Source organism: Tyto alba, unplaced genomic scaffold (genome assembly GCF_018691265.1).
Source record: "Tyto alba isolate M040663 unplaced genomic scaffold, T.alba_DEE_v4.0 Super-Scaffold_1000006, whole genome shotgun sequence".
Lineage (NCBI taxonomy): Eukaryota > Metazoa > Chordata > Aves > Strigiformes > Tytonidae > Tyto > Tyto alba.
The window spans coordinates 10925602-10942588 of record NW_024881272.1 but is presented as its reverse complement, the minus strand read 5'-3'; the positions used below and the strand labels follow the sequence as shown (position 1 = coordinate 10942588).

Here is a 16987-nt window from a genome sequence, read left to right as displayed (position 1 = left end):
ATAAACTTCAAGGCTATGCATTAAAATTTTCTAAAAACAGTGCCATGTCTGCTCTCTTGCAGCTAGAGCAGACCTCTGATTTCAGTACTGTAGACGAGGAGGCATCTCACACAATTTCTGGGTGAAGGAAGAAACTCGGTGACTATCACGCTGTAAGAAATAGGCATTTTCCTGAGAGGGAGCCTGGGTGGAATTTGACTCCATGATATCACAAATCAGAAAAAAAAATAACTTCCTTTTCAAAGTCTCAGTGCTACTGTCATTCACGGTACAGCTGAAGACAGTAATAGAACAAGAGGTTTCTCCCTCAAGCCTGCAATTTTTGGGGGGAAAACCCCTCAACATCCTAACACCAGTACACATTTCCTTGTAGGGACAAGGTAACAGCCTTGCAGCAAGCGAGCAGCATGGCACTGCTGCCCTAGGAAACCCCAGAAAAGAAAGGGCTCTACAGCAAGGGCCATTTGCAGAGAGCACTGAATAATTTTTATATATATGCATTTTATTTTATCATATAAATGCAGAACTTGTATAGATATATATTTATACATATACATATATATATATATATATATATATATATATATATATAATTGCAGCCAGAAAAACCCATTTACATCAGAAGGTGATCTCTGGTCCTGACACAGCTGTTTCAGAAGAACTTGCAATAAATATGCTTTACTCATGCTACTAAATATTTTTTCTAAAAATCTATTTTAATTATGCATCTTGACATGTCCCCCTTCTGAGCAATGGCAAAAATACCTGTGATTGTGGGATTTGTTGCTTTTTACAATGAGTCAAAATATGAAATTGCTGCTTATTTACAAGACACTCCTACCGTAGAGTACAGGATGTGCATCTACAGCCATGCTCACACGTTCTTTTGACTGGGGTGGGTGGGTGGGTGTGTGTGTGTGGGGGTGGGTGTGTGTTAGGACTTGAAAGTAAGACCTAGACCACCAGCCATACCCAGAGTCTGGATTTTAGGGCTAATCCCACAGCTTCCCAGCACAGCACTCATCTCCCTCGTGGCAGATTACAACACAGAGCACACCTCATCTGCCACATGCTTTTTTAAATTTTAGTCCCTGATGAATTAATTTCCAATGAAGATTTTTTTTTTTAAGTGAAAAATCTCTAATGAATAATGCTAAAAAGTAAGACCAAAGAGAAGCCTACAATCAGTTCACTGTATTCAACCAAAACTACTAGCTGACCAAGTCTAATTCTTCACATTCAGTGGAAATTTTATTAAAAGGATAGTCTAAGAAACACCTTTTTTTTCCTCCGTTCTTCTGACAAGATTAACTATATTCTGCTTCAGCAATAAAATCTTAAAAAAAAAAAAAAATTACACATTAGACTACAAGCCACTTAGAGTGCTCTCCTTTTCCCAATGTACTAATTGGACACTTCAGCTTTTCTGTGACCCTGTGGAGGGCAGAACACTCCTTTCAACCTTGCTGCTGTGTTTTTCCAATTGCACTAGCTGGCCTCTTTGCTCAGCAGCAATCCAGGCAGAGCTGGCTGGTTTGGTACAATCCGGAAGGCTGCTGTATTAACAGAACAAAAAAGCACAAGGAAGAGCCTGGTGGCTGTATAAAACTCCCTCCGAGCTCCAATCCCTGCAGAAGTTCACTGGCCTCAGCAATCAGCATGACCAGCCAGTCTCAGGGAATCCAGCAGCTTTTGCAGGCAGAAAAACGTGCCAAGGACAAACTGGAGGAAGCCAAAAAAAGTAAGTAGCTGGCCTAGTTTTACTGTAGTTTTCAACTGTAAGCTATTCAGAATTACAGGGGCTCACGGAAAAATACTATTTCATCTGTATACATCACAGCTGTGCTGTTCCTGTTCTCTCTTCTCACTTGCATTAGTGCTGTGCCTTGACTGCAGCCAGGCATTTCACCAAACCTGAACATTCAGTTTGCTTAAAATTCTGTGTGTACATGTATGCTTGTGTGTGCACGCACATATGCCTTACTACATTAAACAAGGTTTTCTTTGTTGTATTCATCCTGTCAGCTAGATTTATTCTTGCTTTATCTCAATGCCAATAATGTCATTACAGCCTTCCTCAGCTACTTAAACTAGAAGCCTACATGCCGCTGGCTGACAGCTCTGCAGGACCAGGCTCCAAACTCTCTATTTCTCTTTATAGGTCTTGTATAAATTTTTCACTGTCCCTCTTTACTTACAAAATCTTTTAACTTGCCTTCTAATCTCAGCTGGGATTTAAATAAATTCTATGAAAACAAAGGGAGACTTCAGCACAATGATAGCAATTAAAGTCATGGTACAATCACAAGCACTGTCAGTACTGTAGTAGGTCATTCACATAAATCTTATTACATGATACAAGTAATCAGCAAGTGATTAAATGCTCAGTTTAAAATAAACATCTCGTTTACTGAAAGCCTAAATGACCACGGCAAAGCATGTGTGGATATGTAATAATAAGAAATTCAACTATTTTTATTCTAGTCATATATAAGCAAAAAAATAATAATAACAAATATAAAAAAAATGAAGATGTCTGCTAGAATAATTTAAACCAAATAAATAACTCTCCTGGCAGAGTCTTTCTATTATCTATTTCCTTAATTTTCTGCATTTATCTCCCAGTGATTTAAAGCAAAATATGGTAACCTTCTTCTCCTGAATGTAGGTACCAATCACATGAGTCACTGACCTGCATTAGCACTGAAACATTAATAGTGTTTCATGGAGTTACCTTGATTAAGAAACTAGCAGCAGAAAACAATGCTGTCCTGCAGGACTCAACTAAAATGCATGAAGATTATGTCATGTGGAACAAGAATGTGATGAAGGAATATATTTTGTTCTCCAGGGAGAAATAAAAGCTAAACAAAAATAATTTGTGTAGCTTCTATATCCCTTCTACACACAGATCAGCACTGCTCTGTGTTCATTACTAGTGTGACATGTTAATTTGTATAGCAGCATACAAAAAATAAGTAGAAATCCAATACCTCTTCCCTGAGCATCCAGCCTCTGCCTGTGCCTTGAAGAAGCAATAGAAGAAAAAAAAAAAATTCTCCCACCTTCATCAAACAGAAGGTTCATAAAAAGAAGGTGTTTGGGAGTTGCTGCTCCCAGACTGAAAGCAAGGCATAATTAAGAAGTGATTTGACCCTTATATAGCCAAACAAGGTGCTCTGAATGGGATGGTCCTTCCCTTCTCATGTAGGGCAGGGGAAACCCACTGTTCCCCAAGGCCAGAAGCAAGAAAGCATACTACCTGGAAAGGCACAGCTCCCAGTGGAGGGTGTGGGAGTTTGGTCTGAACACAGGCTGCAGAATCAGGCCCCTAGCTACACTAGCATGATGTTGATTACTCTTTATTTTTAGCTTTTGGGGGGGGGTTGTTATTTTCATTTCATTTAGGTTTGGTTTTACAACCAGACAAGTCAGTTTAGCTTTTCTAAAACAGACACTTAAAATGAGGTTTTGTAAATTAAGGAACTCCAAAAATGAGAAGTATCATTATAACATAGAAGTAATGACCAGATGAGTGTCTTGCAGAATTCAGACATAGTTACAGGTGCATTTACTCTACTCTGCAAAAAATGCACTCCCCTGTCATCACCTCAGCTCCACACAGAGAGCTTGTGGTAAGGACAGGGCTTCTTACAGGTAAAGTATCTTCCAGACTCCTCTGAATCAGAAAGTTGAATTAAACGACTCCCTATGCTTACCTCAACACTAATACACTGGTGGGAGTTATTCAACAGCTGCAGAAAAACAGCTATGAAGAAGTTTGCTATCAGCAAAAATATTTAAAGTAAAAATATTTCATCAGTATGACTTTCTTCTCTATTACTTTTAAGCCCAAACATTTTTTTGCCTTTATACAAACTATTAAGGAAAATAAAAATTTCTACTATGCCACCTTAGACATCTAACAATACCAGCATAACTTAAATACCGTGGGACAAGGACAAAAGGGTCTTTTAGTGCCAAATCTGGTTATGCCAAGTCAGAATTACTTTAACAGCATCTTCTCCAGAGTGATTACGCAGCTAGATCAGCATCAAGGATTGCATAGTTTGAGCGTAAATAGCTAAGATAAAATGAAATGCAACCAATATATCCAGTGCAATCTGTTAACCTGTGCACACACAATTCAGTGAAACAAGGCAAGGACATGCTGCTTCACCCCAGAAAATGCCAGCCCAGATCCACCCAGTACCAGTTCAGATCAGCAGCTTCTGCTCAGGGCCTGGCACTCTGTGGATCTGGGCTGCAGGTGAAAGCAATGAACTTGTCCAGCAAGTGCTAATACAGTTCCATCCCTGCTGAACTGTGCATATGATCCTCCTTTGTCACCCCAAACAGTCATTGCACAACACCACTACACCAATGAGTCCAACTGTTCTGTTTACACTGTAACGCAAGAAGAATGAAGGGCAGATTGTTCATGGGACACAACTAGGAAAAGTCATTTTCAAGGAAACATGATTAGCAAAACTACCCTTACGCAAATTCTTCAGTGTTTATAGTTGATACATAACCAGATTAAAATGTAGCATGAACATAAACAGATAATGGGCCTGGGTTTTGCTGACATATGTGCAGCTGCTCATAATGCAAAATCCACTTTGGATAACTGAAAAATTAGCAACTAAACAAACATATTTACAGACGTGAAAGAAAACAAAAATACAGTGCTAAAGCTCCTCTGCACATGCTTCTTCACACTTCTTGGTCAATACCCTTTATCCTGGCTTGCAATATCTGTAATGTATCACTCCCTGATGACATTTATACCTCACAAATTAATAGTTTGTTGGTAAATGCACACATGCAAGGCTGGAACTTATTAAATTGATTAAACACAAACAAAAACAGTCTAAAACCCTTTGGCCTTTTATACACAGCACTGCTTTATCTATCATTTTTGCTTTAAGCATAATTTGGATCCCTGAAATAATTGAGCATTGTCAGAGCCAAGACAACAATTCCTGAAAATCCTTCTGGGTAAATCAAGGGAAACAAATGTGTCACGAACACTGAGTTTAGCAAAACTTGGGTTTCTATAGATTTTTCTATCTTGGCTTGAATTTCTAATGCCTAATAAAATGAAAACTCAGATGAAGGATTTCAGAAATTCATATTAAAAACAAATGTTAATCAAAATAAGATATTGTAAACAGAATTATATCTATGGCACTCTTGTGGATAATATCCAGGACACATTTTATCTACTGAGAAAGCTATACATATTGATCAGCTACTTCTATTGTATTTTATTAGAAGTGCAAAACACTATTCTCAAAATGAGCATCCCTAAATCCCATCTTGCAGGCAATCTAACACTCTTGAAGACAACTGAAATGGTCCTATTTAAAGAAAATATGATTAATTTTTGGCAACTTCTTCATATGACATGATTTCTATGCAGAAAGTCAGCGAGAAGCCTAGATGATATGTTTGAAAACAGAAAGCCAATTTTAGCTTGGCAGTTTTTGGAAAGTAAGTTAACTTAGTGTTTGAGCAAATTAAAATGCAACGTTTTTGCTTTCTACTGTATTTTTCTTGCAAGAGCTAAAAAAACTCAACAACCTAAAAAACTTCATCAGTTCTTTTGGATCTAAGCAGAGCTAGGTATTTCATTAATGTCACAGAAATACCTAGAAAGAAGAACACAGCCTTCTTCCATACTGATAATGCCTTCCAATGCTAGATAAGAAAACCTACTAACAGGCTGACTTGTTACAGAAATTGGTTAAGATTTGGCCAATTTAAAATGATGTCTAGAAATTTATAGGCTGTCAGCTACCATAATCGCAGACAGCAGTGGGCAAGGAAACCAGGCATAACACGGCTGCTTTGCTGCTCACCGTCTTCAAGAATGGGACGGAGGGACAAAGGGGCAGCAGCAAACCTGGCCTCCACGGCATGACCTTTGGGCAATAGTCTCTTCAAACTTGGAGCTTTCTGTACCTCACCTTTATGGCCCTAGATGAAATGTCACAGTGACAGGTTGGTTTGCCCATCCTTCTGTGTTTCTTGCCTTCTTTTTTCATGATCTTGGTTGAATTTCAATGTTCTGCCACCCATCAGTTTGTAAGGTTTGATTTCAACTCATCTGTGCTCTGCAGAGAATCTCATCCAGAAGATCGGTAAGACTTTGAAAAGGCAATCCCATATTGTACAACTAAGGTAGCAGACAAGTGGTTAATAACAGACTGATTAATTAATTTTAGTTGGTCTCTAGTGAAACAGCAGGTTAAGCTCTAGTTTCTGCTTAACTTAATCAGGTGCAGCATATGCACTATCGCATATGTTGGCAGTTGCCGATTCTGTTCATGACGTTGAACTAGCAGTAATTTACTCACAGCTTTTCCACTTAATTAAATAGGAAGCAGCAGGTTCCTGCTGTGCCAATCCTAAAGGCATCATGGAAAAATGAAATGGCTGCCACCCTACAGTGACACCCTATGTATTGTGCTTACTCCAGTGCACTGTCAAGAGCTGACATGTATGTATATATATACTTTTAGGTTCACTGGATACATTGTCAGAGGCAAATGAACTGTTGTTTTACAGTTAATCTCTTTCCATTTTGTGCATTTTAAATGGATTTATTTATCTATCTGGTGGCCAAATATGCAACATATTTACTACAGATGGCCCCCCAGATGGAATTTGAAATTAAATTCCCACTGATTTTGAAATAATTTAATTTACTATAGAGATCCAGTTCCTCAGCTGGTGAAATTGGCAGAGCTTCATCGTAGTCACTCCCCCTGACTTCCAGCTCCAGAGAATCACCTCCCTGCTCTGCTCCTAGAGGAAAACTCCATAAAAGGCTGATCAGCTCCAAAATTAGAGAGGAGAATAAGGAAAACTTCAAAATACAGGCCTAAACCTGGTTCCAAATTTTGTTGTCCAGACTGATGTCAGGCTTTTACACAAATCTGTCAGTTCACGCATACCGGTTCCAAGACTTCATAGAGTGTGTGGCAGAAGCTGAGGGAATCAGCCCTTATCAAACAAATACAGACGTTGGAAAAGCTCACACTAGATTTTAAACTGCCTCTCTGCCCTTTATACATAAGCACAGTGCCTCAGTGGCAGAAGGACTCAGAAATATAATTAACTACACAGGAGAGCACTGCACTAATGAACTGAGAGTCAGTAAAGCTATCTAGTTCCTCGCCAGGTTACTCCTTCCTGTAAAAAGCCTTTATACAATCACACACCCCAGGTCTCACAGTAAGCACACCTACAAAATCAAATGGTCCAGGAACCAAGATTTCAAAAGGAAATTCACATTTCAGGCATCTCTGCTTCTACTCACTCATCTGCAGATTATGCCTTCAGGAGTCACCAACTGGGCAAATAACTTACTGCTGATCAGGCATTTTACCCAGACTTTTGCTGAATCTCAGATGTATCAAAAACAACAGCCTTTCTCCCAAGATTCAGTGGAAACAGATTGGTATATGCCATGCCTGATAAGGCTTCACAAGCACAGCACTGGTGTAACCAATCCAAGGCAGCATCCTGGAGAAAATAAATCAGAAATACTAATGCTGGTCTTTCTATCCTAGTTAGAGAATGTTCCTTAGGATTTCAGAAAAGGCGCTGTTTTCAACGCTCATGCTTGAATTGAAAGATTTAAAAACAAACAAATAAAAACCTTACAAAAGTATTCATATTGCTTAGTGATGATAAGTAGGTGGTTACAGTAAGTAAATAAATGCATGTTTTACTCATCAGATCAAGGTGCCTTTTTCGGTTGCCTAGCCCCCATTCTTGTGACATCCTAATTTAAGCAAGTAAGCAATAGCTTTTTCAGCCAAAGGTATTTCTCCCATTAAGAAAAGGGAGCAAGCGAATCCCCTCCCACTCCTAAAATTCTAGCTGTACAACAGAGAGAGACCCCCAAAATCAGCATTGGACCAGGTGTCTCAAATATAACATCAACTTTCTCTGCAAGAGGTTTTCAGTCCTGTCAGTTAGAAAGTGGCTGTTTTCCTCACAAAGTAGTGTAACAGAGTCCTGTGCACATCCATGCAACTTTATCAACTTTATACAAAACAGGCAGGCAGAGATGCATCACCATGGGGTGGTTATGACATGTTCAACACTTGCTTTCTGTAAAAACTTAAGCATCACATTCCCATCAAACCTTTTACTCCTATCCTTTACATAATGTCCCTGCTAGACCCAGGAACTACCTTATGCCCAGTCCTGCCATGACTTAGGTGGGCTTGATTTGACAAACCCTTAGTATTTCACCTAAGACAAAGTAACTATTCACAGTGAACAAAATCAAGTATGTAAACAAGCCTGTTCAGGAGTATGGCTCTAGTTTCCACTACAGCCTAAAATGCCACCTTACACATCACCCTCCTGTTTAAAAAGGAGAAAAAGACTTAATCACTTTCATGTTTTCTAGGCATTGATAGAGAGTAACATTGACCTCCTTTTTCTTTTAATCACTCACCTCTGCATTTAACAAATGTCAGGGGGAAAAGATGGGGGAGAAGAGGACAAAGCCTGAAGGTTGCAACTTAGTTTGGTAGTGGTTAAGATGTATCTTGCAGTACTTTGGAAATCTGCCAGCTCTAAGCAGAATCCAGTTGGTGTGGAATGAAGGGATGCTGGCAACCAATCAATATAGCAAATCTTACAAAATAACGTCTTTTCCCATCAGTGACAACTAAAATCTGTTATCTGGCTGCTACTATTGCTGATAAAGGAAAGATAGATATTTATTTGAACACGAAGCTGTGATAAAAAAAAAAAAAAAAAAAAAAAAAAAGAAAGAAAAAAGCATTTGTTATGAGAAAATGTGTAGTTGAAAAAAGACTTCTGTTGTTAGCAAACTGACAAGCTTTTCATCTGATGCGTGCTTTTGCACAGGGATTTGGGCTCACAAGATGGGTACTTGTGTGACTGGCTTTCAATCAAAAAGTACCCTACCTAAATCACTTTGGCTCTTCTGACCATTCTTGTGCAAATAAAGCTGCTGTTGACTTTGCTTGAAGCTTTGTCCATTTTACTATGCCATGGAAAATACCTCTGATTTAGAGAAATTTATCTTTTGGGGTACAGTGACAAGTGTCAAGTAAATCCCTGTTTCTTCCCCCATTAGGAAAGGGAAAGAGGCTGAAGCAGGCCAAAGAAGAAGCCATAGCTGAGATAGACCACTACCGGTTACAGAGGGAGAAGGAATTTAGGAACAAGCAAACAAATGTAAGAAACCTGAATATGTTCTTTTGTAGTGTCAAGCTGCTTGATGGTAAACCAAATTGCTTCAAACAGTGTTACACGGAGACACCTGCAAACCAACATGATCATACTGATTAAACACAGAGATATCACCTATCATGTGTATAGGCTTCATTTTGACTTTTTCACAGGCTTTGAATGCATTTGCAGAAGGTATTGTGAACTTTCACCACTAAAATTGTCCAGATTCTGTATTTGGTTCATGCTTGTCCTTTGAAGACATATCTCTCTTAAGGAAAAATATCTTTGGATCCTCTAACTACATATAGACTTCATTCCTGTCTTGAAACTGAAGGTTTCAGTAAGGTGGATATTTTGGTAAAAGCAAAGATTCAAAATCTTTCTTTCTATTTCTGTTCCACTTCAGCTGACTTTTTTGACTGCATACAAGACTGCATCTTTGATAAACTGAAATCACAAAAACTTCAGAGTTTTTCACTATGTTTTCATAGTAAAAGTCGTCTAGCTGATATTTTCATGTCTGAATTATAGAACACTTTATACATTTATGCCACCTTGCAGTTTTCTTTAGTATTTTCATGAAGGTTCACAAACTGTTCTCCTTTTACTTGGTGACCTTCCTCTTACATTTTTTGTTCTTGTTTTTCCTCCTGCTTGTTTAGTACAGAGGCAAGGAAACTACATGTGCAAAAGCAGCCACAAAAACAGCCGAAGAGGTCAAATAAAAACTGCTTTACAAACCTGTCATTTCAGTCACACTTCACATAAAACATTTTACAACAGATATCACATGTCTTAGGAACAGATATACACACAAAGCCTCTTAACATATACTGCCAGCCCCCAGACGTTGTCACACAGCCAGGCCAGGTAGAATTGTCTCATATGTACAATTTCAGATGTTTACTGATGCTAAAATAAAGTAAACACACCTCTAAAATTTGTTCACCTTTTCAGTCAAGCCGGAGTTCTTGTTTTAGGTCTGAAATAGCAGAAGAGAAAAGACGTTGCTTTGGTGTGAACTCAGTCTTTTCATCACAAACAAAACCAAAGCTGCAGGGAAAGGCCACTCTTTGTCATCTGAATATTTCACACAAGCAGGACAGAGCACATATTGCTCCCCAAATGACAGCACATTGTACAAGATCACTGCAGTCCTCCTTCACGTTCTCTGACCCCGTTATGTCGAACATTTATCTACCCAGACAAATGTCATCATTATTAACCTGTGCCTGGAAGGCAGTCAGGAGTTCCAGTTAAGCCAGGGCAGAGGGAATTCTGATGCCCAGTTCAGTATACTGGTTCAAGGATTCGGACACAAATATTTTTAACTCTTTGTCACAGTCTCATTTAATGCTATTCCTCCTCTGAGTTGCTGTATCCAAACAGGGGGAAATTTTCTTATACCATGAGATGTTTCGCAACAGCCCAGAATGAACGACAGCAGAAACAGAAATAATGATCAATTTGAGGTTAGAGTGACAATACACAAGATCTTTTTTCAAAATATTCAAAATTTAAGCCCATATCTCAAACCAATTTTGCTAGTGCTTGTGGTGTTTGTACTCAGAGTCTGAGATCACCAAACTCTGGAGATGTGCAGCCTAGTTCTGAATTTTGTGGCTTCCTATTCAATCTAACTTTTTAGCAACTCTGGAATGACACTAGCATAAAACCATTATGGGCAAAATAAGGGATAGACATTCAAGGTCAGCAGAAATCATAGACTAAGCAGAGCATTGTCTGCATTCTGAAAATAAAAAGGTCTTCAAATTCAGAAGCAGAAAAAGAAAAAAAAAAAAAGGTAGAAGAGTAAGAATCAACTCAACTATCTCAAGTTACAGTGTTAGCATGAACTGAGAGAGTGGGTTCCCAGTCTGCAGAGGCTCTTCTTAAAATTATAATACTTTTTTTTTGAGTTTTTTCAAACATATTTAGTAGGTGGATAACATGCAACCTTCTGGGATCTCTAGAAAGTTATTTTCCCTAGTGGAAAAAGTCAGCTTCATAAATCTGGTCTAAGCTGTACAATCTTTCCCACATGAGACCCTTACAACTTGTCGAAAAGCTAAAATAAAATGCCAGCTAAAAATAGTTACTATAGAACACTATAATCTTTTCCTGATATTTACAATTATGTCTATGTCCTGTATTTCTTCCAAATTGGAAATTGTTTTACATCTGGATTACAGACAAGCTTCTTACTACGTTGCCAGGTACTGATAAATAGAGTTGCAAAGGTGATTTGTGCAAAAGATCTTAACTCAGCTACTTTTCCTTATTTTAAGGGCTAAGTTGGGCTGAAATAACAAGTTAAATAAAGCTAGTGACTCATCCCTTGTTTATGGTCATCCTCTAACAGCCCAGGTTAGCTTCAGCTGCTAGTCCACCCCAGAGAACCACGGTAGGAACAGGAAGAATATGTTACTTTGTTACTCTGTCAGCGTGCAGAAATGTCTTCTGCTCTCCCCTGTGGAATTCTTTAGCCGGAAACCAATTTCTCTGCCCGTATCTGAAGGACTTCTCCATAAGGGATGAATTCAAGGGATGTTGGGGCAGTGGGGGAGGAGGGAACAAAGTCATGGATTTGGAACGTGTACATCTGTTTATAACATAACCTTGCTAAAATGTTCAGTGAGTCTAGAGTCAATTAAATTCTAAGCGAATGTCCTGATACTAGCTGTGCCAGAAGCTGTCTGGTATTTCGCCAGATAAGAAAATGTAACATTAAAAGACCTTGTCTGAGGCCTGTTGAGGGTTATACATCACTAACTGCTGAAGACATTTCAAGTACTCTGAAACTGTAATTATGCATTGTCAGGAAACCTTTCCCATGTTTTGCTCCTTAGCTGCACTTACATGCTTTCTCAGTGAGGCCAAACGAAGCACACTGGTGATAGAACTTAGTTGACTAGTCATTAAAATAGAAAACAAATTAAAATGAGCTATATAAAAGACAAAACATGTACAATTTTGTTCCCACAGTGAGTGGCAAAACTTTCATTACATGGAGAGATTCCCATTGCTAATGAACATACGAAAGAGTTCCCTTTAATCCTGTCATGTGTAGAGTTCAACCTAGATCATACCACTACTGTTAGAAGCACTGTGATGTGTTTGTGTTATGTTTATGCTAGATGATGAAGTACAATAAACATAGTCATATATAACCCTTTATTTTGCTCAGAGGACTTCTGCTTTTCAGGTAATGGGCTCCCAAGGTAACCTCTCTGCTAAAATAGAAGAGCAAACAACTGAAACCGTCCGAAACCTCACTAGCAGCTACCACAGGAACATGGAGAGCATGATGAAAAAGCTTTTGAACACGATATGTGACATCAACCCTGAAGTTCACCCAAACTTCAGACATGCAGTTTAAGATCCATTGATGTGCTGGGGAAGGATATTTGTTAAAAGTAACCTTCTTTCTTGATAAGCATAAATATTTCCTCATTTATTTTTTCTCACACATACAGAAACAAAAAACACTAAAGACAAAAGCACAAAATAGGCTTTTGATGTGACAAGAATTATACAGGGTTTCACAAGCATTTGTTGGAATATTGTTTCCTGTTGGTAGCTAAGCCCCTGTCATTTAGATGGGGGCAAGTCAACAACAGTAGAATAAATGGTTATTTGAAACCAGCAGCTTTTCAGTTGGAGTCTTTATTCCTTTTCTCTTATAAAATGTTCTGTACTAGGATGTGATGTTGCATAAAGTCTGTTTACGCCAATCTTTATTGTACTTCAAGTTGTGTGAAATAGAATATCACAAAAACTTAAAGCATTTCTGTTTTCCTCACGACACATGGAGTGGTCAGGTTATGGAACACACAGGAACTCTAGCTTTTGGTCAAAAAGGATAGGTCAAAACATTTTCAATTTTTGTATGCTAATTTAAAGCAAAATATAGCTGACTTGTACAGAATGCTCAAAAGCTGTACTCCAAGTATCGTCCTGTTGTTTAACTACACCACAAATTCTATATAGCTTTGTTAAGTCTGAAAAATTAGAACAACAGTAATCATTATTTACAAAATTGCTTTGGTTCAAGGTGCAGACTAGCACATTTGTCATGATCTATACAGTTACACGGAAAGCACAGGAATCCATGGGCTCAAACTCTACACCAGTTACACTAAATGGTACCTTAATCCACAGGTTGTTCACAGAAATCATATCAGTTAGAGCTCACTTCTGGTACCCTAAGTGACCTTGAATAATACTTCCTTCTTCAATGGCACAGAATTCCCTTGGATTAAATTCTACTAAAGTTAGGAAAATAGAATATGATGTGATACTTTCAAGGTGAAGCCCATGAAATCTGATGGGAGGCACTAATAAAGTGGGCGTCTGGCACACACCTGCATCATGAACCCCCTTAATGCCTTGCCTCTGCTATAAAATTACACTGAATTAGAAATTAAGCTTGAGAAATTGCAATGATGAGCAAACAACAGCCATGATTTTCAGTCCACATAGACACAGACAAATCATTTCAATTTCACAGCAGCTAGTCATAGGCAATCTCCTGTTCCAGTGAGATTTACACAGCTGACATGCTGTCATGTGTAAAATGACCATAAAGCTGTAGTCAACTTAATGTCAGCAAACATGACTCCTCAAGGCTGTGCCTGTATGCTACATAATCTCCAAACCCTGATTGTTACAGTCTCCTGTGCTTGATTATATTCTCTGGGGATGCAAGGATGCTGAGGAATGGGATAGAGACTAGAAATCCTATCGACATCAGCTAAAAGGCTCATTTATTTAGGGGTGCTTTGAATCAAGTTGTGAGAGGCTTTGATTTACTGAGAGGATGAAGGAACTCCAGTCCCAGCTGAGGTGCACAAGCCAAGGCAGGCACCCTCCTGCGCAGCACGCGGCGGTCAGGTTTGCCTCACTGCCTGGGCGCACAGGCCTTCACTCTGGGTCATGACTCCAGTCACAGTGTAGCACTCAGCTGTGAAGCACGTATTTTCTGTGAATTTAAACACTCTCCAAGGGGGACACTAATCTCTCACAAGGACTCACTGCAGTGCTCAGGATTGCTCTGCTTTCCCTCTGGGCTACCTCAGCACCCTTTCCACTGGTTGTCACTTCTAAACATACAGAAATGTTGCAGGTTCAGCTGCAGAACTAAAGCAATGGGGTGTCCATCACCAGCTGTATGGAATAACAACGCACACCCCTGTACAGTGAGAGAATTGCCACAGTGCAAGCTAGAGAAGCAAACTAGAGAAGCAGCTTTTCAGGAGGCTGGCAACCCAGATTACGTGAAATAAAGCTTAGTTTTCCTGCACTGCCCTGCTTTGTTTTATGACGATCCCCCCTTTCCTTCATTCTTGCCAGAATCTGTCTTCTGTCACCAACTGCTCCTCTTGCAAAGCTTCTGCACTCCTTTCAAGGCTACTCTCTACCCTTCTGGTCCTAACAGCCACAAACACATCTTTTATTTAAATATTCTTTAAAACACGTCATCCCATGAATACACCCCCCTTGACAGGAACCCAAGCATGTGGTGGGGGACAGCAGAAGCCACTGGCAGCGTGGACAAGCACTGTCTGGAGAGGCCAGTGCAGCTGTGCCATCTCTCAAGCAGTGACACTGCACTGCAATCATGGCACTGCCCTGCCTGTACCCTTGCTATCACCTGCATACCTGAGATATAAATTGGGTCTTAAGTACTCCAGCTTTCTGAATGTGGTTATTTTCTTGAACTGTGGCCAGAATGAAGAGCTACTGCTCATGAAAAAGGAATGAATTCCTTATGATTAGCTCTTTAATCTTGAGAGATTTAATCCAAGAGCTTTGTGTGCTCTGCATTTGCTCTCTTCTACATTCATTCCTATTTCTGGACAGGGAAAGGGTGGTTATACCACCACTTTTAGCTGTGCAGAGGTAAAGGCCAAATTAGGCTCCATGTAATTGAGTAAGATACTGTTTTTTTTAAATGAAGAGTATAAAGTACCAGCTGCATCAATGGAATATTGCAGTGCCAAGAAAACGCCTGCTGAATTTACAAGTGCACAAAATATCTTGTATGTGACACCCACAGATTCAGGATAATGGCAAATAATCATTCCATGCAAAAGATAAATATATAATACAAGCAAGGAGGTTTAGTTTCAGAATGCTTTTAAATGAATAAATAAAAGTAAAAACAGTTACTCTATTAGCATTTACTTACCACAGATGATTATAAATACCCTGCCATCTCCTGGGGAGTATCCCCAGACAGCACCCAGCCCTTGCAGTGCCCTGACACTCTGTTACCTAATATGTACCAAAGCAGTTGCCAAATAAAATGGCAACATCTCACACATCACAACACAACACAACTAGAAAACCACATATAGATAGCAGCACTGTGTAAATATATATATATAAAAATAACTCTGGAATCAGGATCTTAGCAAAAACCCGAACAGCTCCTGTGAAGGTTTCCATCTCTCCAGCCACTCTCCTCCTTTGGAAATGGTGGTGACCTGTCCACGACACCATTTCAAACAGCCATATTTTCTCCACATCACTGGAAGCCAAACTCTGTAAGGAGTAACTATTATCCTCCCCCCGCCAGTGATAACTGTACATAGCAACAGTGATTAGCACTTTCAGTATTTCAATTAGTGTCTTCTTATTATCAATAAATCAGTAAAATGAATGGAGCTGATTCAAGGTCTATGTCTGATCCCATCAAAATCAACTGCAAAACACCCAGAGTGTGAGATATTAGGACTGAAACAAGAAACTCGGGGAGTTTCCTAGACTGGCTGAATTCTACACTGGCTTGAAACAGTGGGTTAAGAAGGCTTTTTCTGTCTGAAAAGGAAGAGGTGTATTACACACTAACTAAATCCACTGATTATAAAGTGCCTTAAACGAGTAGTGGAAAAGGTCAGAACAGTGGAAAGTGCAAGAACTGTTTTATACAACTCATGATTTAATTTGGGCTGAATTTCTCTGGCTGTTTTGAGTTATACATGAGGATGTAGTGACATGATTCCCACTGATGTGTGATGAGGGAAGATCTCTGAACTCATGCAGGTAAGATAGAATATCTTTCACGTCTAAATAAAGTAAAATGAAACACACATGAAGAATTACCCCTATGCTCTAGATAGAGGCTTCCTACTGATTTTCTCATTAATTTCTGAAGAGTTTGGAAATCAAGATTTGGGAATTCAGAACCAGATGTTAATCTATTACATGGATTATGATATTAACTGAAATCAGATTTCATTCCTTGTATATAGCTGCATCAATTAATTTTTCCATATTAAAGTATACTTGGAGGTTCGCATTATCTGTAAAATGTAAGTCGTTCTTGTAAATGATCACATGTAGGATATAACTGTATGTGTGAAGCTCTTTACAGAACAAAATATTTCAGTCCCTGACTTAAAAGATTTTGTAGTTCAAGGGCTGTGAGCAATGTCTCCCTATAAGATGGGACAAGATGACCTGCTGTTGCAGAGCTCAGGAACTACAATGGGACAAGTGACAACAGGCTGCCATGACAGGAGATGTGAACCTGCAGATACATACCTTCAGAAGCACCCTTCCCCAGAAGCATCCTTAACTGCAGACTAAGCAGGAAAGACATCTGTGTGTGACGATTTATTGAGCATCTCTGCAGCAAGGGGCCGTGTCAAACTTTGGGTACACATCTAGGCAGGTTAAGACTTCAGACTGAGTCTGGGGATGAAATACAGACATGTTTTTAGGCTACTAAACAATACCTTCCAATATGTGCAGT

At 39.2% G+C, this 16987-nt stretch overlaps 1 protein-coding gene across 1 annotated transcript; it reads left to right on the top strand.

The window, feature by feature from the left end:
- The first annotated feature begins 1481 nt into the window (after positions 1-1481).
- On the top strand, positions 1482-12873 carry ATP6V1G3 (ATPase H+ transporting V1 subunit G3). The gene is made up of 3 exons (XM_033000373.2): positions 1482-1741; positions 9131-9231; positions 12434-12873. The coding sequence occupies exons 1-3, from the start codon at positions 1660-1662 to the stop codon at positions 12605-12607; spliced, it is 357 nt and encodes a 118-aa protein (XP_032856264.1). The 5' UTR covers positions 1482-1659; the 3' UTR covers positions 12608-12873.
- Positions 12874-16987: the final 4114 nt, after the last annotated feature.

Excerpts from the sequence above, each read along its gene's own strand:
- ATP6V1G3 (XM_033000373.2), top strand. The coding sequence starts at position 1,660 with ATGACCAGCCAGTCTCAGGGAATCCAGCAGCTTTTGCAGGCAGAAAAA. Across the intron at positions 1,742-9,130 it reads ACTGGAGGAAGCCAAAAAAA|GAAAGGGAAAGAGGCTGAAG; the intron begins GTAAGTAGCTGG and ends TTCCCCCATTAG. Across the intron at positions 9,232-12,433 it reads TTAGGAACAAGCAAACAAAT|GTAATGGGCTCCCAAGGTAA; the intron begins GTAAGAAACCTG and ends TCTGCTTTTCAG.